This window comes from Scyliorhinus canicula, chromosome 26, assembly GCF_902713615.1.
Source record: "Scyliorhinus canicula chromosome 26, sScyCan1.1, whole genome shotgun sequence".
NCBI lineage: Eukaryota > Metazoa > Chordata > Chondrichthyes > Carcharhiniformes > Scyliorhinidae > Scyliorhinus > Scyliorhinus canicula.
The window spans coordinates 7,821,015-7,846,388 of NC_052171.1; the positions used below are offsets into that span (position 1 = coordinate 7,821,015).

Consider the following 25,374-nt stretch of genomic DNA (forward strand, 5'->3'; position numbering starts at 1 on the left):
CGAACGGCAGATGCCCTGCCGTAAAGGACATGAATTGTACCCGATGGGTTTTTAACCACAATTCAGCAGTCCCACAGCCGCCATTATTGATATTAGGGGCTGGTTTAGCACAGTGGGCTAAACAGCTGGCTTCTAATAGAACATACAGAGTGCAGAAGGAGGCCATTCGGCCCATCGAGTCTGCACCGACCCACTTAAGCCCTCACTTCCACCCTATCCCCGTAACCCAATAACCCCTCCTAACCTTTTTGGTCACTAAGGGCAATTTATCATGGCCAATCCACCTAACCTGCCTGTCTTTGGACACTAAGGGCGATTTATCATGGCCAATCCACCTAACCTGCCTGTCTTTGGACACTAAGGGCAATTTATCATGGCCAATCCACCTAACCCGCACGTCTTTGGACACTAAGGGCAATTTATCATGGCCAATCCACCTAACCCGCACGTCTTTGGACACTAAGGGCAATTTAGCATGGCCAATCCACCTAACCCGCACGTCTTTGGACTGTGGGAGGAAACCGGAGCACCCGGAGGAAACCCACGCAGACAACGTGCAGACTCCGCGCAGACAGTAACCCAGTGGGGAATCGAACCCGGGACCCTGAAGCTGTGACGCCACAGTGGTGTCCACGTGTGCTACCGTGCTGCCCGGTTGCAGAACAAGGCCAGCAGCGCGGGTTCAATTCCCGCGGCGGGCTCCCCGAACCGGCGCCGGAACGTGGCGACCCGGGGCTTTTCACAGTAACTTCATCGAAGCCGACTTGTGACAATAAGCGATTATTATTAACTCTTTACTTTTAACTGAATTTGACTTCCTGTGGTGGGATTCAAACCCAGCGGATGGTTAGGATCTGGAATGAGAGCGTGGTGGCGGCTGGTGCAATCGAGGCTTTCAAGGAGACGTCAGATAGTTGTTTGAACAGGAAGAATGTGCAGGGTTACAGGACAGGGCAGGCGGGAGGATGGAGCTTTGTGAATTGCTCATTCGGAGAGCTGGTGCCAACAAGATGGGCTCAACGGCCCCTTCTGCACGGTAACAATTCCGCCGTTATGTTTCTTGGCCACTCGTCCAGGTCTCGCAATCACTAGTTTCGTAAGGTAACCACTACGCGGCCCTTCTCGTCAATATTGGTGCTGCCCCTTTTCAGATAAAATTCAGACTATGCGCCAAAGTGGAGACTGTTTTCACAGAATCCGTCTCAACAGCTGCATTGAACTTGCATTCATCCATCTAACACTCTTCCTCTATTTCCTTTAAGTCACAGCAGTCTCACACATCACCAGGAAGTGTCTGTCCCAACCGTCCATTGAGCGCCCCTGGAACTCCAGGTTCCACAATATGTGTGAGTACGGTTTACCTTGCTGTGTTCATGACCTGACTGTGTGTAACTGTTGGCCTATTACTTTGCTGTGTGAACGTGTTGGATCAATGCCTTGCTGTGTACAGATGCTGGGTGGCCACCTTGCTGTTTACAGATGTTGGTTGGCTACTTTGCTGTGTACAGATGTTGGGTAATTGCCCTGCTATGCACAGATGTTGAATTGTTATTTTCCTGTGCCCAGGTGTTGGATTGCTGCCTTGCTGCGTACAGGTGTTGGATTGTTACTTTGTTGTGCACAGATGTTGAGAAATTGCCTTCCTGTGTACAGATGCTGGGAAATTGCTTTGTTGTGTCGGGATGTTAGATTGTTGTCTTGCCGTGTACAGATGTTGGGATCATTTCCTTGCTGTGTACAGATGTTGGGATAATTTCCTTGCTGTGTACAGATGTTGGGATCATTTCCTTGCTGTGTACAGATGCTGGATCATTGCCTTCCTATGTACAGATGTTGGATCATTGTCTTGCCGTGTACAGATGTTGGATCATTGCCTTCCTATGTACAGATGTTGGATCATTGCCTTGCCGTGTACAGATGTTGGATCATTGTCTTGCCGTGTACAGATGTTGGATCATTGTCTTGCCGTGTACAGATGTTGGATCATTGTCTTGCCGTGTACAGATGTTGGGATCATGGCCTTGCTGTGCCCAGATGTTTCACTTGCTCGGTGCTGTCAGAAGTGGCTGGTACAGCGCTGGCTGACAAATTATTTCTTTCAACAGGCCGATTTTTGTGATTATTTAAGGAGACCGTTGAGGTTTTCCACTTTTCTGATTAACTGTTTTGGAAACCAGTGTTGCGAGCAGAACAGTTGAACATGGGTTGAGTGGGGCTCCGTGTTAATGCTGCACGCGTTTCGGGCCTGGGCAATGTTAACTCCAGGATCTCGTTGATACCATTCAGCTACTCCCCTGTTTAATTCCTGTGGTGAGATTCAATCTCAGCGAGTGGTTAGGATGTGGCGTCACAGCCTGAGAGTGTGCTGGAGGCAGCTCCAATCGAGGCTTTCAAAAAGGAACTAGAAGAGGGCGCAGTGGGTTAGCCCTGTGGCCTCACGGTGCTGAGGACCCAGGTTCGATCCCGGCTCTGGGTCACTGTCCGTGGGGAGTTTGCACATTCTCCCCGTGTCTGCGTGGGTTTCGCCCCCACAACCAAAAAATGTGCAGGCTAGGATTGGACACGTTAAATTGCCCTTTAATTGGAAAAAATGAATTGGGTACTCTAAATTTAAAAAAAAGAAGGAATTAGTCAGTTGATGACTGATTAGTCTGATGAACGGCTGAGGATCCTGGGATTGTATTCTTTGGAGTTTAGAAGGTTAAGGGGAGATCTAATAGAAACTTACAAGATAATACATGGCTTAGAAAGGGTGGACGCAAAGAAACTGTTTCCGTTAGGCGAGGAGACGAGGACCCGTGGGCACAGCCTTAGAATTAGAGGGGGTAAATTCAGAACACAAATGCGGAGACATTTCTTCAGCCAGAGAGTGGTGGGCCTGTGGAATTCATTGCCGCGGAGTGCAGTGGAGGCCGGGACGCTAAATGGCTTCAAGGCAGAGATAGATAAATTCTTGATGTCGCGAGGAATTAAGGGCTACGGGGAGAATGCTGGTAGGTGGAGTTGAAATGCCCATCAGCCATGATTGAATAGCGGAGTGGACTCGATGGGCCGAAAGGCCTTACTTCCACTCCTATGTTTTATGGTCTTATTTGAGAAGGAAGCATGTGCAGGGCTGGACAATGGCACTGAGCGACGCATTGGCAACTGATGCATTGGCGAGTGGGGAGGTTTAGATGGCGGGACTGAGGGGAGGTTCCTAGCTTGTCAGGCATGGGTTTAAGAAAGGGCGAGAGGTGAGGGGGTGGACCTGGAGCACAGTACAGGGCAGGGGTTACCACGTCCTTCCCTGTGACGAACCTGCTACTGCTCTGCCTCTCTCCTCTCCCCGCTCCATTCCTCCCCTCCCCTCCTCTCTTTCCACTCCTTCCTTCCTCTGCTTCCTCTGTCTGTATTAGGAGTCTTGGCTCAGGGGATATCCAGGGGCTGGTTTAGCTCACTCAGCTAAATCGCTGGCTTTTAAAGCAGACCAAGCAGGCCAGCAGCACGGTTCGATTCCCGTACCAGCCTCCCCGGACAGGCGCCGGAATGTGGCGACTAGGGGCTTTTCACAGTAACTTCATTGAAGCCTACTCGTGACAATAAGCGATTTTCATTTCATTTTCATATCCCGATTGAGAGATATTGGCATTAAGTCCAGGTTAAATCAGAGAGAGAGAGAGAGAGGGTAATGTGGTGACGCATGGATGCATTTCGGCACCAGCTCCTTCTCGGAGCTTGACGCCATTTTAAACAATGTCCCGGCACTGAGGTCCCGGGTTCGAATCCCGGCCCTGGGTCACTGTCCATGTGCAGTTTGCACTTTCTCCCCCGTGTCTGCGTGGTTTTCGCCCCCACAACCCAAAGGTGTGCAGGGTAGGTAGATTGGCCGCGCTAAATTGCCCCTTAATTGGAAAGAGAAAGATTTTTTAAAAATTAAACAATGTAGAGAGGTGGAGCGAGCTGCCATAATTCTCTCGTCTGTCCCACAGGCCAAGATGGATAATGAGGTGCTGCCTTACAAGGAGTTGGCGGCAATCCCTAAAGACAAGGCAATATTGGAGATTGAACGGCCAGACCTCATGATCTACGAACCACATTACAGCTACTTCTGCGCCGAGAGGCCAGAGCCACAGGGGTCGGCTGAGGTACACTAATTTGTTTGAAGAAAAAGAGGGCGGGATTCTCTAGTCGGGGACGCCGAAATCGCGTTCGGCGATCGGCCGGAGAATCCCCGGTTGCGGCAGCACTTTTGCGATGCTCCACCCCCCCCCCCCCCCCCGTCACCTGAGGCCCTCCCCCGATTCTCCGCCCCCGATAGGCCGAGTTCCCGACGGCGTGGAACACTTATCCCATTGTGTTCCCAGTCGGTGGGGGCGGGGGGGGGGGAGCCGATCCGCGGGCAGGGGGCCTTCGTCGGGGGGCTGGGGTGGGGGGACGGGTGGGGGGTGGCGAGGCTGGTTACACGGGGGGGGGGGGGAGAGTTGTTGGCAGGCCGTGTCCACGCGTGGCCGGCCCCATGTTGCACGGCGTGGCTACTGAAGGCCGGGGGCTTTGCGCTGCCCGGCTGCTGGAGGATGGCTTAGACCTCGAGCAGGTGGCTCACCACCATTATTTCAAAGGCAACTAGGGATGGACAACAAGTACAGGTCTAACCAGTGATGCCCACATCCCACAAATGTTTTTTAAAAGGCGATATAGAAGGAGTCATACAGTCATCATGGCACAGACGGGGACCATTTGGCCCACCAAGTCCATGCCGGCCCTCCCATGATTGCAGGGGGAGATCCCAGTTCGCCATTGCCCCTGGACGAGGGATGCAGTTTGAACATTCTGCGTTGCTATCAATGTCTGAGCCAAAAGGGGGTCCCTGTGGAGCGAGGATCAGAGGACAGGGAGTGCCCCTGGGACTGCTCCGAGTGTGAGCTAGTGCTCTAGAACAGACAACACAATTGCGGATGAATTTAGAGCGATTAGCACAATGATGGGGAGAACTGAATGGATCGCTGCATCCCATTGTTGAGAACACCGTAAATCTACAAATTCCTTTTAATTCATTCAGGGGATGTAGGGGTCACTGAGATGGGCCCAGCGTTTATTGCCCATCCTGAATGACCCTTGAACTGAGTGGCTCTTGGCCATTTCAGAGGGCATTTTTAAGTGTTAACTACATTGCCGTGGGTCTGAAGTCACATGTAGGCCAGACCGGGTAAGGGTGGTAGATTTCCTCCCCTAAAGGACATTAGTGAGCCAGATGGGTTTTTACGACAATCGACAACGGTTTCATGGTCATCGTTAGACTTTTGATTCCAGGTCTTTTATTTAATTCAAATTCCACCATCTGCCGTGGTGGGAACCGAACCGGCTTCCCAAGCGCTTTACCCTGGGCCTCTGGGTTGCCAGTTCAGTGGCAAAACCACTCCGCCACCACCTCCAAAATGTCGCGCGAATTTTCTCCAGTGACTGATGAATGCAGCCTTTTAAGCATAAATGCTTCACAGCTCCAGGGTCCCAGGTTCGATTCCCGGCTTGGGTCACTGTCTGTGCGGAGTCTGCACGTCCTCCCCCGTGTGTGCGTGGGTTTCCTCCGGGTGCTCCGGTTTCCTCCCACAGTCCAAAGATGTGCGGGTTAGGTGGATTGGCCATGCTAAATTGCCCGTAGTGTCCTAAAAAGTAAGGTTGGGGGGGGGGGGGGTTGTTGGGTAACGGGTATAGGGTGGATTTGAGTCGGGTGATCATGCACAACATCGAGGGCCGAAGGGCCTGTTCTGTGCTGTACTGTTCTATGTTCTATGTTAATCAATCGGTTAAAATAATGCACAGAACCATCACACGGACAAGTCGTCCTTTGCACCCAGGAATTGCGACACGGTGAATATATTCAGAAAGAATGTGTAACCCATCATATTTACCCCCACGGGAGGATTGTTTGAGACCAGAATTGATAAACCAATCTACCTGGGTCTTTTTTTTTCCAATGATGGTCCAATGTAGCAGACCCTTTGCGCACATGAAGTGTTCGCTCAAATCAGAGCTCAGCAGTGGACTGTAGATTTGGTGTTGAGGGAATTGTCTTTAAATGTGTCTCTGATCGCTTCTCGGCCATTTGGCTACGATGAGCGTGGGATCAGGTGTAATGCTTGGATCTGGTATGTCTCTCTTGTGGAGATCATGAATTGGATTCAATTTGAATTGGTTTCTGGAGCGGGCAAGGAGCTGGATTAGGGGTTTGCCCCTGTCCACAATCTGAGCTTTGTAACTCCGATAAAGTAATAAAAAAATGAAATGTGTCTCTGCTATTGAAACAATATATCAATCATATGTCCCTTTTATTCTACAGCGTTCACAATCGCCACGGCCAATGTCGCCTCTCACCTATCCTGAGGTAAGGTGGCTCGTAGAAAGTGATTGACTCTGATGGAATATCGCGAAACGCTATTGGCTCACTTCCGGGGTAACCCTGGAAGGTGGCTCTCTTTCCTGGAACTCCCTGCTTGGGTCCTGCCAATTCCGGCCACAGTGCCAACGGGGCGTCTCGCGGGGTGTCAAGGGTCGTCCTTGGAGGCTGTGATGGTGACGAACTACCTGACCTCTGAGGCCTGTGAGCCCTCAGCCTCCTCCAACGCCCTCTCCACTGTTGTCCAGCTGGGTTGGACCCCCACCCTCCCCCCCTCGCATGCTTCCATTCCTAGTCCAGATAGTCAACTTGACCGTGCCTTCCCTTCCTGCTCCCGCACCGCTACCTGAGGACGTCACCTCCCCCGATGCTCCGCTCCCGATGGGCTGAGTTCCCGACGGTGTGGGAGACTTATGGTATTTTTTTTTCCCGTGGACCCCATGTGGCGGCTCCGGACTGTGTGCGACACAGTCGGGGGTGGAACCGTGCCATTGGCGGGGGTGGGGTGGTTCGGCGAGGGCTGGGGGGACTGGTAGGGGGGTGATCCGGGGGTGGCGAGGCGTGTTACTGGGGGACATTATTTGGCAGGCCGCCAAATGTCTGCAAATGGGAGAATCCAGCGCAGTATCTCCTGGGAGCAGGTCAGACTTCCTCTGAGAACGGGCCAGGTTTAAGACTGGCCTCTGCATCCTTGGGCTCTTGTCCATAGATCTGGATGCGATGACTGAATTCCCGGTTGGAGAACCCTCAGTCCTGCTCTGCCGGACTACTGCAGGGAATGTTCCTGGAGTGGTGCAGCAAACCCGTGTTTCTAGTTTAGGAGAATTCCCAGTTCCGGCTCCTTCTCCATAAACACCCAAAGTGCAGCTGCGCACATGAACTCTGAAGCTCCGGGGGTGGCGCAGTGGTTAGCACTGCTGCCTCACGGCGCTGAGGAACCGGGATCAATCCCAATCCTGGAGTTATGCACATTCTCCCCGTGTCTGCGCGGGTTTCGCCCCCCACAACCCAAAGATGTGCAGGGTAGGTGGATTGGCCACGCTAAATCGCCCCTTAACTGGGAAAAGAATTGGGTCCTCTGAATTATAAAGAAAAGATTAACTCCGAAACTGCTCCTTCTTTCAGTACATGATATATAAAGAGAGTCGGGAATGGGGAGACGAGAAATCTCCAGGATCCTCGATGGGATCAGCGGGTAGTCGCCGCACCTACCTGTCCACCGGGAGCCTCCCACACCACTTCCACAGGCCAGGTAGGGACATTGCATTTTCCTGGAGTATTCCCGGAATACTCACGCAGACCACACGGTGTCAGTTTTAGCCCTGTTGGTTTACATATTGGATCCTCGGTATTAACGTATCAAAAAGGAATTTATTCGCAAATACCTCGGGCGGAATCCTCCGCTCCCGGGAAAAATCGGGAGGGCCGTCGTGAACTCGGCCGAGTTTCACGACGGCCTCGGAGGCCGCTCCTCGCCCCCTATTCTCCCCTCCCGGTGGGGCTAGGAGCGGCGCTCCGTAACTCTCGTCCGCGGGGGCGTCGCGCCAAGAATGACGCGGCCGGCGCGCCTAATGACGTCAGCCGCGCATGCTGGCGCAGGTTGGCCGGCTCCAACCCACGCATGTGCGGCTGACGTCATGACGCTGACGGCACGAACCCGCGCATGCGCGGTGGCCGTCTTTCCCCTTAGCTGCCCCGCAAGACGTGGCGGCTTGATCTTGCGGGGCGGCGGAGGGGAAATAGTGCGTCCGATTTGGACGCCGGCCCGATGATCGGTGGGCACCGATCGCGGGCCTGTCCCCTCCCGAGCACAGCCGTGCTCCTTGCTAGGCCACCTACAAGCCCCAAACGGGCTGCTCACTCCCGTTTCACGCTGACAGCGACCAGGTGTGTTTGCCGCCGTCGTGAAACAGCCGCGAACGGCAGGCCGCTCGGCCCATCCGGGCTGGAGAATCGCCGTTCGCCGTGAAAAACGGCGAGCGGCGATTCTTCCGAGCGGGGTGGAGGGGGGGGGGGGGGATCGCGGGGGGCGCCAGGGGGGCGTGAAATTTGTCGGGGGGCCCTCCCACCCGGCGTGAAATCCAGACATGTGGGCCAGACAGCGTAAGGAAGGCAGATTTCCCTCCAGAAAGGGCACGCATGAACCAGATGGTTTTCTGCGACACTGCATCTTTAGACTTTTAGAAACATTTCAGGGGCTGGATTCTCCGATTTTTGGGGCTGTGTCCGGAGGATCCGTGGCGTTTTACGTGGGAAAAATCGGCGAGGCCCTCAGCACCGATCCTCCGACCGCGTAAAACGCACGGCCGTCCCGATATAAACGGCCTGGAGAATTGCCGGGTCCGCGGGCCGCGCATGCGCTCGGCGAGGACACGCACCGGTCGTGCCGTACAATATGGCGCCGGGCCGTGCGCGGACCCGGCCTGCTAGATAGTGCCTGCTTAGACACCCCCCTCGCCCCCCCACTTGCCGAAGAAGCCTGAGCCAGCAGCACGGCGCCCGCCCGACTGTTGGCGACGCTGGGCACAGTCCGCAGCTGCCATGCCGGGTTTCCCACCGCCGAGACCATGTGTCGACCGCGCGAATGGGAATTTGGCCTATCGGGGGCGGAGCATCGGGGAGGGCCTATCAGGTGACGTCCTGAGGCCCTCGCAACGGGGGGGGCGGCGCGATCCTCGATGAGGCCGGATTGGAGGGGGCGGAGCATCTGAAAACAGGCAACGCCCTCGATTCGGTCGTAAAATGGGAATCTCCGCCCGATCACAGGTCATGAAATCGGCATCAGGGAAGGCAGAATCCAGCCCCAGGTCTTTTATTGAATTCAAATTTCACCATCTGCTGTGGTGGGATTTGAACCGGGGTCCCCAGAGCATTACTCTGAGTCAGTGATAATACCACTGCGCCACTACCTCCACAATGCATTTTGCGTGAATTTTCTCCTGTGACTGATTTAAATTAAAATTTGAAAATGGCTTATTGTCACGAGTAGGCTTCAATTAAGTTACTGTGAAAAGCCCCCTAGTCGCCACATTCCGGCGCCTGTCCGGGGAGGCTGGTACGAGAATCAAACCGTGCTGCTGGCCTACTTGGTCTGCTTTAAAAGCCAGCGATTTAGCCGAGTGAGCTAAACCAGCCCCTTATAATTAATCTGCTAAAATAATCTTTCACGCAAACTCTCTGGATCACTACTCCAGTGACAAAACTAAGGGCAGCGCGGTAGCATTGTGGATAGCACAATGGCTTCACAGCTCCAGGGTCCTTGGTTCAATTCCGGCTTGGGTCACTGTCTGTGCGGAGTCTGCACATTCTCCTCGTGTCTGCGTTGGCTTCCTCCGGGTGCTCCGGTTTCCTCCCACTGTCCAAAGATGTGCAGGTTAGGTGGATTGGCCATGATAAATTGCCCTTAGTGTCCAAAATTGCCCTTTAGTGTTGGGTGGGGTTACTGGGTTATTGGGATAGGGTGGAGGTGTTAACCTTGGGTAGGGTGCTCTTTCCAAGAGCCGGTGCAGACTCGATGGGCCGAATGGCCTCCTTCTGCACTGTAAATTCTCTGATAAATCTATGAAAACCACTACCCCCCTCCCAATTGAATAGCAAGTAACTTTGAAGAATATAGAATTTACAGTGCAGACGGAGGCCATTTGGCCCATCGTGTCTGCACCGGTTCCTGGAAAGAGCACCCTACCCAAGCCCACACCTCCAACCCATCCCCATAACCCAGTCCAACACTAAGGGCAATTTTGAACACTCAGGGCAATTTGGCCTGGCCAATCCCCCTAACCTGCACATCTTTGGACTGTGGGAGGAAATCGGAGCACCCGGAGGAAACCCACGCAGAAAACGTGCAGACTCCGCACAGACAGTGACTCAAGCCAGGAATCGAACCTGGGACCCTAGAGCTGTGAAGCAATTGCGCTAACCACAATGCTACCGTGCTGCCCCAGATTTCAAGGGTGGCACAGTGGTTAGCACTGCTGCCTCACGGCACTGAGGACCCGGGATCGATCCCGGCCCTGGGTTACTGTCCATGTGGAGTTTGCACATTCTCCCCGTGTCTGTGTGGGTCTCGCCCCACAACCCAAAGATGTGCAGGGTAGGTGGATTGGCCATGCTAAATTGTCCCTTAATTAGAAAAAAAAAGAATTGGGCACTCTAAATTTATAAAATATAAAAAAGAAATAAAAGTGGCAAAGAAAGCAATTCCCTCATGAATTCCCTCATGGACTAATGTAACCTGGGTAGATAACGACTGAGAATAATCATTGATAAAGAATGTGAATGGATACGGTCCCAAATTTGATCATTTCAACATGATTAATTTGCTTTATTTCTAGATATCGGCACCAATATGTACATGAAACGTCCCATCTACAAGCAGAATGGTAAAGTATGTTTTGTTTCTTCCTAACTCAGAGAAATCTCTTCATTATTTGCCCTTTGTGTTATGGTCAATTCCCCATCCGAGGAGACATTCAATGTCAAGGAGTTGTCCTGCCAATACAACGTGTGTACTCCCAGGATCTATGTCACTTCTTACTCTGTTGAACTCCAGCGGGTAAGAAGCCTAGCCTGTCCAACCTCTCCACGTAAGACAAGTCGCCACTTCTCGGTATAAGTCTGGTCAACCTTCTCTGAATAGCTTCCAAAGCATTAACATGTAGGGCAGCACGGTGGCACAGTGGGTTAGCCCTGCCGCCTCGCGGCGCCGAGGTCCCGGGTTCGATCCCGGCTCTGGGTCACAGTCCGTGTGGAGTTTGCACATTCTCCCCGTGTCTGCGTGGGTTTCGCCCCCACAACCCAAAGATGTGCAGGGTAGGTGAATTGGCTCTGCAAAATTGCCCCTTAATTGGAAAAAATTAATTGGGTACTCTAAATTTATTTTTTTTTAATTCTTCCGTAAATAGGGTGACCAATACCACACGCAATACTTCAAATATGGTCACATTTGTACTCTGTTCCCCTCACAATAAACATTATTAACTTTCCTGGTGACTTATACTTGCCTACCAGCCTTTCGCGATTCATGCACTCGAACACCCAGCTTCCTTTCTCTGACCTTCATTCCCATATTGTCACTCGTCCCCGCCTCATTCACCCTTTCCCTTGAGCTCCTCGCGACCTCGCTGCGCATAGCTTGTTCTGCCAGCTCACGAGCGCTCAGTCCATGCTCTGCTTTACTTTCTTCTTCCAGAGCCGTCGACTGTGATTCCACAGAGTAAATATATTGAGGATCTCATCATTGAATCGTCGAAGTTCCCAGCCGCTCAGCCTCCGGATCCCAATCTTCCAGCGAAGATCGAGACTGAATATTGGCCTTGTCCTCCCTCACTTGCCGTCATGGGTAAGGAGGAATCCATGGTTTCACTCGATCCGTTCGTGTTTTCATTGTTGATATCGCTATTGGTGGGAAGAGAGGTTTTCCTGATAGGAAGGCCTCTGTGTCTCCTTGGATACTGTCGGACGCCAGTGTTGATGGGTTGGAGGGCAGCTCGCTGGCGCAGTGGTTAGCACTGCTGCCTCACGGCGCTGCGGACTCGGGTTCGATCCCGGCCCTGGGTCACTGTCTGTGAAGAGTTTGTACATTCTCCCCGTGTCTGTGTGGGTCTCGCCCCACAACCCAAAGATGTGCAGGGTAGGTGGATTGGCCACGCTAAATCGCCCCTTAATTGGAAAAAAAATTATTGGGTACTCTAAATTTATTGTAAAAAACTGTTGATGGGTTGGTCTCTGTTGCCTCGTCCCCTCAAGGATAACATGCAGATTCAGTCGACAGTTAGGAAGGCAAATGCAATGTTAGCATTCACGTCGAGAGGGCTAGAATACAAGAACAGGGATATATTTCTGGGGCTCTGGTCAGACCTCAATTGGCGTACTGAGGGCAGTTTTGGGCCCCATATCTAAGGAAGGATGTGCTGGCCTTGGAAAGGGTCCAGAGGAGGTTCCCAAGAATGATCCCTGGAATGAAGAGCTTGTCATATGAGGAACGGTTGAGGACTCTGGGTCTGTACTCGTTGGGAGTTTAGAAGGATGAGGGGGTATCTTATTGAAACTTACAGGATACTGCGAGGCCTGGATAGAGTGGACGTGGAGAGGATGTTTCCACTTGTAGGAAAAACTAGAACCAGAGGGCACCATCTCAGACTGAAGGGACGATCCTTTAAAACAGAGATGAGGAGGAATTTCTTCAGCCAGAGGGTGGTGAATCTGTGGAACTCTTTGCCGCAGAAGGCTGTGGAGGCCAAATCACTGAGTGTCTTTAAGACAGAGATGGATAGGTTCTTGATTAATAAGGGGATCAGGGGTTATGGGGAGAAGGCAGGAGAATGGGGATGAGAAAAATATCAGCCACGATTGAATGGCGGAGCAGACTCAATGGGCCGAGTGGCTTGATAAATTGGAACGGGAATCCAGCATGGGATGTCACACCCTATCTGAGTCGGAATTATAGGGCCCCCTGTGTTTGACGGAACGTGGTCTTTGTACCTTTTCCCACTGCCTTGCTATTAAAGCCACAAGCAGATGAGTGCTGTTCTGAAATCTCCTGAAGATTTGGGCTAATCTGCTGCCTTTCCTGACAGAGAAAGAATGGAGAAGAAGGATCGCTTCAAAAGAGGACGACAAGGATGATGAGGAGTCCGACGACGAGACTGATGAAATGAGACAACTGCGCGAGATTCAGAGAAAGGAGCTGAACAAGGTGGGGGAAATGTCTGGCTCGGTATTGTGTGGCTGGCTTCAGGGGACATGTTATAGGTCATGTCCAGCTTCTGTCCTCTCTTGTATGGGGGGGGGGGGGGGGGGGGGGGGCACGGTTTAGCTCAGTTGACTGGACGGCTGGTTCAGGACCCAGAGACCAGCAGCACGGGTTCAATTCCCATATCGGCTGAGGTTATTCATGAAGGCCCGACCTTCTCAATCTCGCCCTTTGCCTGAGGTGTGGTGATCATCAGGTTAAATCACCACCAGTCAGCTCTCCCCCTCGAAGGGGCAACCTATGGTCATCTGGTCCTCTCTCAGACACTATTGTTAAAGGGGCTATATAAATGCAGGTCTTCACGTACACACAAATTTACTTTCCGACGGGTACACACACAAACTTATTTACCTCCACGTCTTTCTCTTGAAGTTGTTATTTTGTTTGTTGTCCTTCAGATCCAGTCAGGACTGGGCAAGTTAATCTTGAAGGAGGAGTTGGAGAAATCGAGACCACGAGGGAGGAAATCCCGTTCACTCCCAGACAGGACGGCCAGGAGTTTCTGTAAGAGTCATGAACAGAAAGCTGAGCAGCATTTAGCCATATATCATAGCCTTTCAGCACTCGGAGACAGTAACATATTGAGCTAAGCCTGGCCCCACTCCCATGCAGCCAGAGTGATATCCCTAATTGCCCTCTAGGGGGCAGCTAAGAGTCAACCACGTTGCTGGGGGTCTGAAGTCACATGTCGGCCAGGTCAGGTAAGGTAAGGGCGGCAGATTTCCTTCCCTGAAGGACATTAGCGAACCAGATTCGACAATCGACAATCATTTCATAGTCACTATCAGACTTAATTGCAGATTTTTACTGAATTCAAATTTCACCATCTGCAGTGGCGGGATTTGAACCTGGATCTCCAGAGCACGACTCTGCATCTCTGGTTTCTGGTCCAGTGACAATGCCACTGTGACACCTGCTCCCCGTGGTTTTGCTACCGGGTTTTATTTTTAAAGTTTCATGTCTTCTAAGATATGGCTTGGAACAAGAAGGCAAGTTGTTTGAAACCTTTCAAAGCCTGGACAGGTCAAGGGTCATTGCCTTTAAGTGGCACAGTGTTTAGCACTGCTGCCTCACAGCGCCAGGGACTCGGGTTCGATTCCGGCCTCGGGTCACTGTCTGCGCGGAGTCTGCACGTTCTCCCCCGTGTCTGCGTGGGTTTCCTCCGGGCGCTCCGGTTTCCTCCCACAGTCCAAAGATGTGCAGATTAGGTGGGCGATCATGCTAAAAATTGCCCCTTCGTGTCCAAAGATGTGCAGGTTAGGTGGGGAGTGGACCTTGGTAGGGTGCTCTTTTGGAGGACCAGTACAGATCCGATGGGCTGAATGGCCTCCGATGGAACTTCTCACAGATTAGCCGGTGGAGCGATGCCATGTTTGGAATCCCTTTGCATTCTCCCCTGCCAGGAGATGAATGGACAGCAGACGTCAATCAGAGAGGGGCTTAGACTGGACAACTCCTCCACACATACTGAGGGAGACAGAGAGGGTCGAGGAAGCTGCGGGCCAGAGATGGGAGATTGAAAACAGGAATTGATGGGAGGTCAATTGTTCATTTTTGATTTTTGTTATTAACGATATTAAGGGGCTGATGGGTGCAATGTTCTTATTTCCCACAGCTCCACAACAGGCAACCTGTAAATCGCCCTCACTCCCCAGCCATGGGAGGAACAGTCTCTACAGGGTAGGCCCAGATTTACTGTCTTTTGTTTTTAAAAAACATTTTCATGAGGTATTTTTGGCATTACAAACAACAACAGTATAAAATAATGTACAAAGAACAATAAACAGAGTGTGACTCCCATCCCGCCAAGACCCACCTAATTGACCCCCTATTCTACGCTACTCTAACACCCCCCCCCCCCCCCCCCCCCCCCGACGATTAACTCTGCGAAGAAGTCGATGAACGGTTGCCACCTCCGGGGAAACCCTAACAGTGACCCTCTCAAGGTGAACTTAATCTTCTCCAGGCCGAGAAAGCTAGCCATGTCCGATTGCCATGTCTCCGACTTTGGGGGCTTTGAGTCCCTCCAAGCTAGTGGTATCCATCTCCGGGCTACCAGGGAAGCAAAGGCCAGAACATCTGCCTCTTTCTCCTCCTGGATTCCCGGGTCTTCCGATACCTCAAAAATCGCCACCCCTGGATTCATTGCCACCCTTGTTTTTAACACCGTGGACATGACGTCCACAAACCCCTGCCAAAATCCCCTAAGTTTTGGACACGCCCAGAACATGTGGACATGTTTCGCTGGTCCTCCCGCATATTTTGTACAGCTGTCCTCCACCCCAAAGAATCTACTCATCCAGGCCACTGTCATGTGGGCCCGGTGTACCACCTTGAATTGGATCAAGCCGAGCCTGGCGCATTTTGCGGTCGCGTTGACTCTGCTCAACGCGTCCGCCCATAAGCCATTCCAGATTTACTGTCTTGGAACGAATAATGCTTCATTGTACGCAAACATCAATTTCTATCGCAAACAGGGATTGCCAAACTGGCATCTTGGTGACGCCAGTTGGCATCTGCTGAAGTTGTGTCCAATAATAATAATGATAATCGTTATTAGTGTCGCAAGTAGGCTTGCATTAACACCGCAATGAAGTTACTGTGAAAATCCCCTCGTCGCCACACTCCGGCGCCTGTTCGGGTACACAGAGGGAGAATTCAGAATGTCCAATTCACCCAACAAGCACGTCTTGCCGTCGCGCCACCCCATCTCACATTCCTTGCCCAGCGAGATTCTCCGCATTTCATATTTGTTTGAAGGTCAATCAAATATTTGAAACCAGTAGAAGGCTGATCAATTTATATTTTGACAAATCCATAATTATTCCCTGTGTGTTGACCTTCTGTTCGCATTGTAAAATATTCCCTTTACCAGCGCACCCTTTCCCTGCAATGACACAAGCCTCTCTCTGCTGAATCTGGTCCAACACAGGGGAGTGTTTCATTCCTTTCTTGTACATTGATGCATTGCCAGTGTCATCCCATCTCCTTCTTGCGGCACGTTATCACAGTGGGTAGCACTGCTGCTTCACAGCGACAGGGACCAGGGTTTGATTCCCGGCTTGGGTCACTGTCTGTGTGGAGTCTGCACGTTCTCCCCGCGTCTGCGTGGGTTTCCTCCGGGTGCTCCGGTTTCCTCCCACAGTCCAAAGATGTGCGGGTTAGGTGGATTGGCCATGCTAAATTGCCCCTTGGTGTCCAATGATGTGCAGGTTAGGTGGATTGGCCATGCCAAATTGCCCCTTGGTGTCCAAAGATGTGCAGGTTAGGTGGGGTCACAGCAACAGGGCAGGGAAGTGGGCCTGGATAAGGTGCTCTTTCAGAGGGTCGGTATGGACTCAATGGGCTGAGTGGCCTCCTTTAGCACTGTATGGAACACACCGTGCGCATCACACACGCCCAGTGACTCAGACTTTACGGGATGTTGGTTGGAACAGGATAACTTTAGTGGCAACACGGCAAAGGGTTCAATCCCTGTACCAGCTACAGTGGGCGTGGGACCTGCCTCCTTGCCCTGCCTGTGGCAGAGGTCTTGACGCTGTGCACCAGACCCCCATTCGGGCAGTGAACCAAAGACGTAACGCTGAGTTAAGAGACTAAAAGTACAAGCTGACTTGATTCAATAGATAGAGAGATGGCAGTGCAGGTGGTGCGTTGCAGTTTGTGGGAGTTAAAGGAGACTATCACATTCCCAGCAGAGCCCGTGTGCAGTGTCTGCATCTCAAGGTTATTCATTAAAGTTATCAAGCAGGTAAGGACACACAAGGTGCTGTACTAGAGTGGCCTCAACCTTCGTCTCTCTCTCCAGAAGGAACAAGGGGGGGGGGGGGGGGGGGGGGGGGGGGGGGGCGATTCTCCGAGCCTTGCGCCGGGCCGGAGAATCGCCGCAACCGCGCCCCGACACCGGCGTGCGATTCTCCGGCCTGGATGGGCCGAGCGACCGCGCGGATCCGACAGAGTCCCGCGGGCGCCGCTCACCCCTGGCCGCTGCTGGCGGGAACTCTGCGTGAACGGTCGGGAGTGGGGGGGGCGACCTGTGGGGGGCTCCTTCACCCAGGGGGGGGGGGGGGGGGGGGGCTCCGATTAGGTCTGGCCCGCGATTGGGGCCCACCGATTGGCGGGCCAGCCTCTAGCCCCCCCCCTACTTTCCGGTGCGGCCAGCCCCTGAACATCGACGCCATGTTGAGTCGGGGCCAGCGCGCTAAAGAAGTCCCCCGCGCATGCGCGGGTGGGCGCGGTGCCCATTTGGCGCCGGGAAGGGAGGCTGGAGCGGCGTGAACCGCTCTCACGCCCGTGCTGCGCCCCTGTGGGGGCTAGAATCGGTCGTCCCTGTGCCCGTTTCGCGCCGTCGTGAAATGCGACGGCGTTCACGATGGCGCAAACACTTGGGCTCCATTTGGGAGAATCGCCCCCTCGGGATGGGGAAGTTGATCATGGGGGTGGGCCATTCAAGTGAAAAGGAATGTGACAGGGAACTGCACAAAGCAGCCACATTTCTCAGGCGAAATGAAAATGAAATCACTGGGAAACTCACTTGGCGAGGAAAAGTCCTTGTTCATCCCCACTGTCAAATGCTGAATAATTAGAGCCCTGGATCTAATTGTTTTGTCACGTTGAAGTGGATAATTGTGGATTACTTTGGCAGGGAGGGTTTTGAGTGTCTATTTGCAGATTAGAGCGGGTTCCATCTGTTGCCGAGGTTGAAATGTGCTGATCGAACTGTTTCCTTGCTCCCCAGCTGCAGTCCGCCGACTTCGTCACACCTCACAGACGGGATAAAAGGTGCAGTTCAGGTGAGGGTGGCTCCCGATAACGCACGCTCGACTCCCGCAGGATGTTACACGGAGCCGAGAGAGCTGCATGGCCAGTCAGCGGCTGTCTGACAGAGAGAGGGGCCTACAAGGAAGGCTTCACATCTCTCCCCCGCCATGTTTGCTGAGATGTGTCAACAGCCCAGCATGATTACACTGCTCAGGGGTACGGGGGGGGGGGGGGGGGGGCGGGGGGAAATATCACCACACCTCAGGCGAGGGGCAAGGATGAGAAAGGCAAGCCCTTCATGAATAACCACAGCAGGCACGGGGATCGAACCCACGCCCGTTGCTCCGCGTCACATCAGTAGTCCAGCCAGCTGAGCTAAACCAGCTGAGTCACTCCTGTCCTGTCTGCTGACCACCAGACAATGATGGTTTCTGACGGGAATATTGGAACACTGGTTATACCATGGGATCACAAGGGGAGAGCAGGAGAGAGATGCGGAAACATTAGAAATGCGGCAAAAAACATAGATTTACAACCATAGCAATCATTATGGGCAGCACAGTGGTTAGCACAGTTGCTTCAGAGCTCCCGGGTCCCGGGTTCGATTCCCGGCTTGGGTCACTGTCTGTGTGGAGTCCGTACATTCTCCCCGTGTGTGCGTGGGTTTCCTCCGGCTGCTCAGGTTTCCTCCCACAGTCCCAAGATGTGCAGGTTCGGGTGGATTGGCCATGATCAATTGCTCCTTAGCGTCCAAAAATGTTGGGTGGGGTTGCCGAGTAATGGGGATAGGTTAGAAGCTTAAGTGGGGTGCTCTTTCTAAGGGCCGGTGCAGACTCGATGGGCCGAATGACCTCCTTCTGCACTGTAAATTCTCTGATCCTATTCTATTTTTTAAAAATAAATTTAGAGTACCTCATTCATCTTTCCCAATTAAGGGGCAATTTAGCGTGGCCAATCCATCTACCCAGCACATCTTTGGGTTGTGGGGGCGAAACCCACGCAAACACGGGGAGAATGTGCAAACTCCACACGGACAGTGACCCAGAGCCGAATCGAACCCGGGACCTCGGAGCCGTGAGGCAGCAGTGCTAACCACTGCGCCACCGTGCTGCATTATGATCCTATTCTATGATGTCATTGAAGTATTATATAGTAAGGGAGGGGCAAAGAAGTGAGTTATTATCTAAATATTTTTAGCTTGAATCTAGAACGCTCAATTTAATTTTAATTTTGCACCGATCGGAAATGGGTTTGGTACATAACCCATTCGATTGGTCCCTGGTCCCAGGTTCGATTCCCGGCTTGGGTCACTGTCTATGCGGAGTCACAGTCCAAAGATGTGCGGGTTAGGTGGATTGGCCATGATAAATTGCCCTTAGTGTCCAAAATTGCCCTCAGTGTTGGGTGGGGTTACTGGGTTATGGGGATAGGGCGGAGGTGTTAACCTTGGGTAGGGTGCTCTTTCCAAGAGCCGGTGCAGACTCGATGGGCCGAGTGGCCTCCTTCTGCATTGTAAATTCAATGATCTATAACAATAACCAGTCTTTAACTCAACAGTAAAGACGGAATGGTTTGCTAGTTACTGCAGTTAATGCTGTGTAACTACCATTAGTCAGCTGCTCAGTGATCTGACCAGGCCAATCGTTGCTCAGTGGAAGGTACTGAGGGAGGGCTGGACTGGCTAAGGGACAATACCGAGGCAGCAATGCAATGTTGGAGGGGCGGCACTGAGGGAGTGCTGGACTGGCTAAGGGACAATACTGAGGCAGCAATGCAATGTTGGAGGGGCAGTACTGAGGGAGTGCTGGACTGGCTAAGGGACAATACTGAGGCAGCAATGCAATGTTGGGCGGGGTGGTACTGAGGGAGTGCTGGACTGGCTAAGGGACAATACCGAGGCAGCAATGCAATGTTGGAGGGGCAGGACTGAGGGAGTGCTGGATTGGCTAAGGGACAATACTGAGGGAGCAATGCAATGTTTGGCGGGCAGTACTGAGGGAGTGCTGGACTGGCTAAGGGACAACACTGAGGGAGCAATGCAATGTTGGAGGGGCAGTACTGAGGGAGTGCTGGACTGGCTAAGGGACAATACTGAGGCAGCAATGCAATGTTGGGCGGGCAGTGCTGAGGGAGTGCTGGACTGGCTAAGGGACAATACTGAGGCAGCAATGCAATGTTGGAGGGGCAGTACTGAGGGAGTGCTGGACTGGCTAAGGGACAATACTGAGGCAGCAATGCAATGTTGGGCGGGGTGGTACTGAGGGAGTGCTGGACTGGCTAAGGGACAATACTGAGGGAGCAATGCAATGTTGGAGGGGCAGGACTGAGGGAGTGCTGGACTGGCTAAGGGACAATACTGAGGGAGCAATGCAATGTTGGAGGGGCAGTACTGAGGGAGTGCTGGACTGGCTAAGGGACAATACTGAGGGAGCAATGCAATGTTGGGCGGGCAGGACTGAGTGAGTGCTGGACTGGCTAAGGGACAATACTGAGGGAGCAATGCAATGTTGGAGGGGCAGTACTGAGGGAGTGCTGGACTGGCTAAGGGACAATACTGAGGGAGCAATGCAATGTTGGGCGGGCAGTACTGAGGGAGTGCTGGACTGGCTAAGGGACAATACTGAGGCAGCAATGCAATGTTGGAGGGGCAGTACTGAGGGAGTGCTGGACTGGCTAAGGGACAATACTGAGGGAGCAATGCAATGTTTGGCGGGCAGTACTGAGGGAGTGCTGGACTGGCTAAGGGACAACACTGAGGGAGCAATGCAATGTTGGAGGGGCAGGACTGAGGGAGTGCTGGACTGGCTAAGGGACAACACTGAGGGAGCAATGCAATGTTGTAGGGGCGGTACTGAGGAGTGCTGGACTGGCTAAGGGACAATACCGAGGCAGCAATGCAATGTTGTAGGGGCGGTACTGAGGAGTGCTGGACTGGCTAAGGGAAAATACTGAGGGAGCAATGCAATGTTGGGCTGGGTGGTACTGAGGGAGTGCTGGACTGGCTAAGGGACAATATCGAGGCAGCAATGCAATGTTGGGCGGGGTGGTACTGAGGGAGTGCTGGACTGGCTAAGGGACAATACTGAGGGAGCAATGCAATGTTGGGCGGGCAGTACTGAGGGAGTGCTGGACTGGCTAAGGGACAATACTGAGGGAGCAATGCAATGTTGGAGGGGCAGTACTGAGGGAGTGCTGGACTGGCTAAGGGACAATACTGAGGGAGCAATGCAATGTTGGAGGGGCAGTACTGAGGGAGTGCTGGACTGGCTAAGGGACAATACTGAGGGAGCAATGCAATGTTGGAGGGGCAGTACTGAGGGAGTGCTGGACTGGCTAAGGGACAATACTGAGGGAGCAATGCAATGTTGGGCGGGCTGTACTGAGGGAGTGCTGGACTGGCTAAGGGACAATACTGAGGGAGCAATGCAATGTTGGAGGGGCAGTACTGAGGGAGTGCTGGACTAGCTAAGGGACATTACTGAGGGAGCAATGCAATGTTGGGCGGGCAGGACTGAGGGAGTGCTGGACTGGCTAAGGGACAATACTGAGGCAGCAATGCAATGTTGGGCGGGGTGGTACTGAGGGAGTGCTGGACTGGCTAAGGGACAATACTGAGGGAGCAATGCAATGTTGTAGGGGCGGTACTGAGGAGTGCTGGACTGGCTAAGGGACAATACTGAGGGAGCAATGCAATGTTGGGCGGGGTGGTACTGAGGGAGTGCTGGACTGGCTAAGGGACAATATCGAGGCAGCAATGCAATGTTGGGCGGGCAGTACTGAGGGAGTGCTGGACTGGCTAAGGGACAACACCGAGGTAGCAATGCAATGTTGGAGGGGCAGTACTGAGGGAGTGCTGGACTGGCTAAGGGACAATACTGAGGGAGCAATGCAATGTTGATTGGGCAGGATTGAGGGAGTGCTGGACTGGCTAAGGGACAATACTGAGGGAGCAATGCAATGTTGTAGGGGCGGTACTGAGGAGTGCTGGACTGGCTAAGGGACAATACTGAGGGAGCAATGCAATGTTGGGCGGACAGTACTGAGGGAGTGCTGGACTGGCTAAGGGACAATACTGAGGGAGCAATGCAATGTTGGAGGGGCAGGACTGAGGGAGTGCTGGACTGGCTAAGGGACAATACTGAGGAAGCAATGCAATGTTGGAGGGGCAGGACTGAGGGAGTGCTGGACTGGCTAAGGGACAATACTGAGGAAGCAATGCAATGTTGGAGGGGCAGTACTGAGGGAGTGCTGGACTGGCTAAGGGACAATACTGAGGCAGCAATGCAATGTTGGGCGGGCTGTACTGAGGGAGTGCTGGACTGGCTAAGGGACAATACTGAGGGAGCAATGCAATGTTGGGCGGGCTGTACTGAGGGAGTGCTGGACTGGCTAAGGGACAATACTGAGGGAGCAATGCAATGTTGGGCGGGCAGTACTGAGGGAGTGCTGGACTGGCTAAGGGACAATACTGAGGGAGCAATGCAATGTTGGAGGGGCAGTACTGAGGGAGTGCTGGACTGGCTAAGGGACAATACTGAGGGAGCAATGCAATGTTGGAGGGGCAGTACTGAGGGAGTGCTGGACTGGCTAAGGGACAATACTGAGGCAGCAATGCAATGTTGGGCGGGCAGTACTGAGGGAGTGCTGGACTGGCTAAGGGACAATACCGAGGCAGCAATGCAATGTTGGAGGGGCAGGACTGAGGGAGTGCTGGACTGGCTAAGGGACAATACTGAGGGAGCAATGCAATGTTGGGCTGGGCGGTACTGAGGGAGTGCTGGACTGGCTAAGGGACAATACTGAGGCAGCAATGCAATGTTGGGCGGGCAGTACTGAGGGAGTGCTGGACTGGCTAAGGGACAATACTGAGGCAGCAATGCAATGTTGGAGGGGCGGTACTGAGAGAGTGCTGGACTGGCTAAGGGACAATACTGAGGCAGCAATGCAACGTTGGAGGGGCAGTACTGAGGGAGTGCTGGACTGGCTAAGGGACAATACTGAGGGAGCAATGCAATGTTGGAGGGGCAGTACTGAGGGAGTGCTGGACTGGCTAAGGGACAATACTGAGGCAGCAATGCAATGTTGGAGGGGCGGTACTGAGAGAGTGCTGGACTGGCTAAGGGACAATACTGAGGCAGCAATGCAACGTTGGAGGGGCAGTACTGAGGGAGTGCTGGACTGGCTAAGGGACAATACTGAGGGAGCAATGCAATGTTGGAGGGGCAGTACTGAGGGAGTGCTGGACTGGCTAAGGGACAATACCGAGGTAGCAATGCAATGTTGGAGGGGCGGTACTGAGGGAGTGCTGGACTGGCTAAGGGACAATACTGAGGCAGCAATGCAATGTTGATGGGGCAGGATTGAGGGAGTGCTGGACTGGCTAAGGGACAATACTGAGGGAGCAATGCAATGTTGGGCGGGCAGTACTGAGGGAGTGCTGGACTGGCTAAGGGACAATACTGAGGCAGCAATGCAATGTTGGAGGGGCAGTACTGAGGGAGTGCTGGACTGGCTAAGGGACAATACTGAGGCAGCAATGCAATGTTGGAGGGGCAGGACTGAGGGAGTGCTGGACTTGCTAAGGGACAATACTGAGGGAGCAATGCAATGTTGGGCGGGCAGGACTGAGGGAGTGCTGGACTGGCTAAGGGACAATACTGAGGGAGCAATGCAATGTTGGAGGGGCAGGACTGAGGGAGTGCTGGACTGGCTAAGGGACAATACCGAGGCAGCAATGCAATGTTGGGCGGGCAGGACTGAGGGAGTGCTGGACTGGCTAAGGGACAATACTGAGGGAGCAATGCAATGTTGGAGGGGCAGGACTGAGGGAGTGCTGGACTGGCTAAGGGACAATACTGAGGGAGCAATGAAATGTTGATGGGGCAGGATTGAGGGAGTGCTGGACTGGCTAAGGGACAATACTGAGGCAGCAATGCAATGTTGGAGGGGCAGGACTGAGGGAGTGCTGGACTGGCTAAGGGACAATACTGAGGCAGCAATGCAATGTTGGAGGGGCAGGACTGAGGGAGTGCTGGACTTGCTAAGGGACAATACTGAGGGAGCAATGCAATGTTGGGCGGGCAGGACTGAGGGAGTGCTGGACTGGCTAAGGGACAATACTGAGGGAGTAATGCAATGTTGGAGGGGCGGTACTGAGGGAGTGCTGGACTGGCTAAGGGACAATACTGAGGGAGCAATGCAATGTTGGAGGGGCAGGACTGAGGGAGTGCTGGACTGGCTAAGGGACAATACTGAGGAAGCAATGCAATGTTGGAGGGACAGTACTGAGGGAGTGCTGGACTGGCTAAGGGACAATACTGAGGCAGCAATGCAATGTTGATGGGGCAGGACTGAGGGAGTGCTGGACTGGCTAAGGGACAATACTGAGGGAGCAATGCAATGTTGGAGGGGCAGGACTGAGGGAGTGCTGGACTGGCTAAGGGACAATACTGAGGGAGCAATGCAATGTTGGAGGGGCAGTACTGAGGGAGTGCTGGACTGGCTAAGGGACAATACTGAGGGAGCAAGACAATGTTGGGCGGGCAGGACTGAGGGAGTGCTGGACTGGCTAAGGGACAATACTGAGGGAGCAATGCAATGTTGGAGGGGCAGTACTGTGGGAGTGCTGAACTGGCTAAGGGACAATACTGAGGGAGCAATGCAATGTTGGAGGGGCAGTACTGAGGGAGTGCTGGACTGGCTAAGGGACAATACTGAGGCAGCAATGCAATGTTGGGCGGGCAGTACTGAGGGAGTGCTGGACTGGCTAAGGGACAATACCGAGGCAGCAATGCAATGTTGGAGGGGCAGTACTGAGGGAGTGCTGGACTGGCTAAGGGACAATACTGAGGGAGCAATGCAATGTTGGAGGGGCAGTACTGAGGGAGTGCTGGACTGGCTAAGGGACAATACTGAGGGAGCAATGAAATGTTGGAGGGGCAGGACTGAGGGAGTGCTGGACTGGCTAAGGGACAATACTGAGGGAGCAATGCAATGTTGGAGGGGCAGGACTGAGGGAGTGCTGGACTGGCTAAGGGACAATACTGAGGCAGCAATGCAATGTTGGAGGGGCAGGACTGAGGGAGTGCTGGACTGGCTAAGGGACAATACTGAGGGAGCAATGCAATGTTGGAGGGGCAGGACTGAGGGAGTGCTGGACTGGCTAAGGGACAATACCGAGGCAGCAATGCAATGTTGGGCGGGCGGTACTGAGGGAGTGCTGGACTGGCTAAGGGACAATACTGAGGCAGCAATGCAATGTTGGGCGGGCAGGACTGAGGGAGTGCTGTACTGGCTAAGGGACAATACTGAGGCAGCAATGCAATGTTGGGCGGGCAGTACTGAGGGAGTGCTGGACTGGCTAAGGGACAATACCGAGGCAGCAATGCAATGTTGGGCGGGCGGTACTGAGGGAGTGCTGGACTGGCTAAGGGACAATACTGAGGCAGCAATGCAATGTTGGGCGGGCAGTACTGAGGGAGTG

The 25,374-nt window shown here is 53.2% G+C and overlaps 2 protein-coding genes across 9 annotated transcripts in view; one reads left to right on the plus strand and one right to left on the minus strand.

Moving 5' to 3' along the window:
* Positions 1-13,609, minus strand: part of lgi3 (leucine-rich repeat LGI family, member 3) — a 103,538-nt gene extending 89,929 nt beyond the window's left edge. The window contains exon 1 of one of the 2 annotated variants that reach the window (XM_038785711.1): positions 13,482-13,609. The gene's annotated coding sequence lies outside the window, so the exon portion shown is untranslated. The remainder of the gene's footprint in view (positions 1-13,481) is intronic. The other variant, XM_038785710.1, reaches the window with a different exon arrangement.
* Positions 1-25,374, plus strand: part of dmtn (dematin actin binding protein) — a 77,250-nt gene that overhangs the window by 40,578 nt on the left and 11,298 nt on the right. For 5 of the 7 annotated variants that reach the window (XM_038785717.1, XM_038785719.1, XM_038785718.1 and 2 more), the window contains 10 exons: positions 1,263-1,346; positions 3,972-4,127; positions 6,320-6,364; positions 7,502-7,628; positions 10,711-10,758; positions 11,568-11,717; positions 12,955-13,073; positions 13,529-13,634; positions 14,746-14,810; positions 17,869-17,923. In XM_038785717.1, the coding sequence (XP_038641645.1) occupies positions 1,263-1,346; positions 3,972-4,127; positions 6,320-6,364; positions 7,502-7,628; positions 10,711-10,758; positions 11,568-11,717; positions 12,955-13,073; positions 13,529-13,634; positions 14,746-14,810; positions 17,869-17,923 (955 nt within the window). The remainder of the gene's footprint in view (positions 1-1,262; positions 1,347-3,971; positions 4,128-6,319; positions 6,365-7,501; positions 7,629-10,710; positions 10,759-11,567; positions 11,718-12,954; positions 13,074-13,528; positions 13,635-14,745; positions 14,811-17,868; positions 17,924-25,374) is intronic. The other 2 variants (XM_038785722.1, XM_038785723.1) reach the window with 1 other exon arrangement.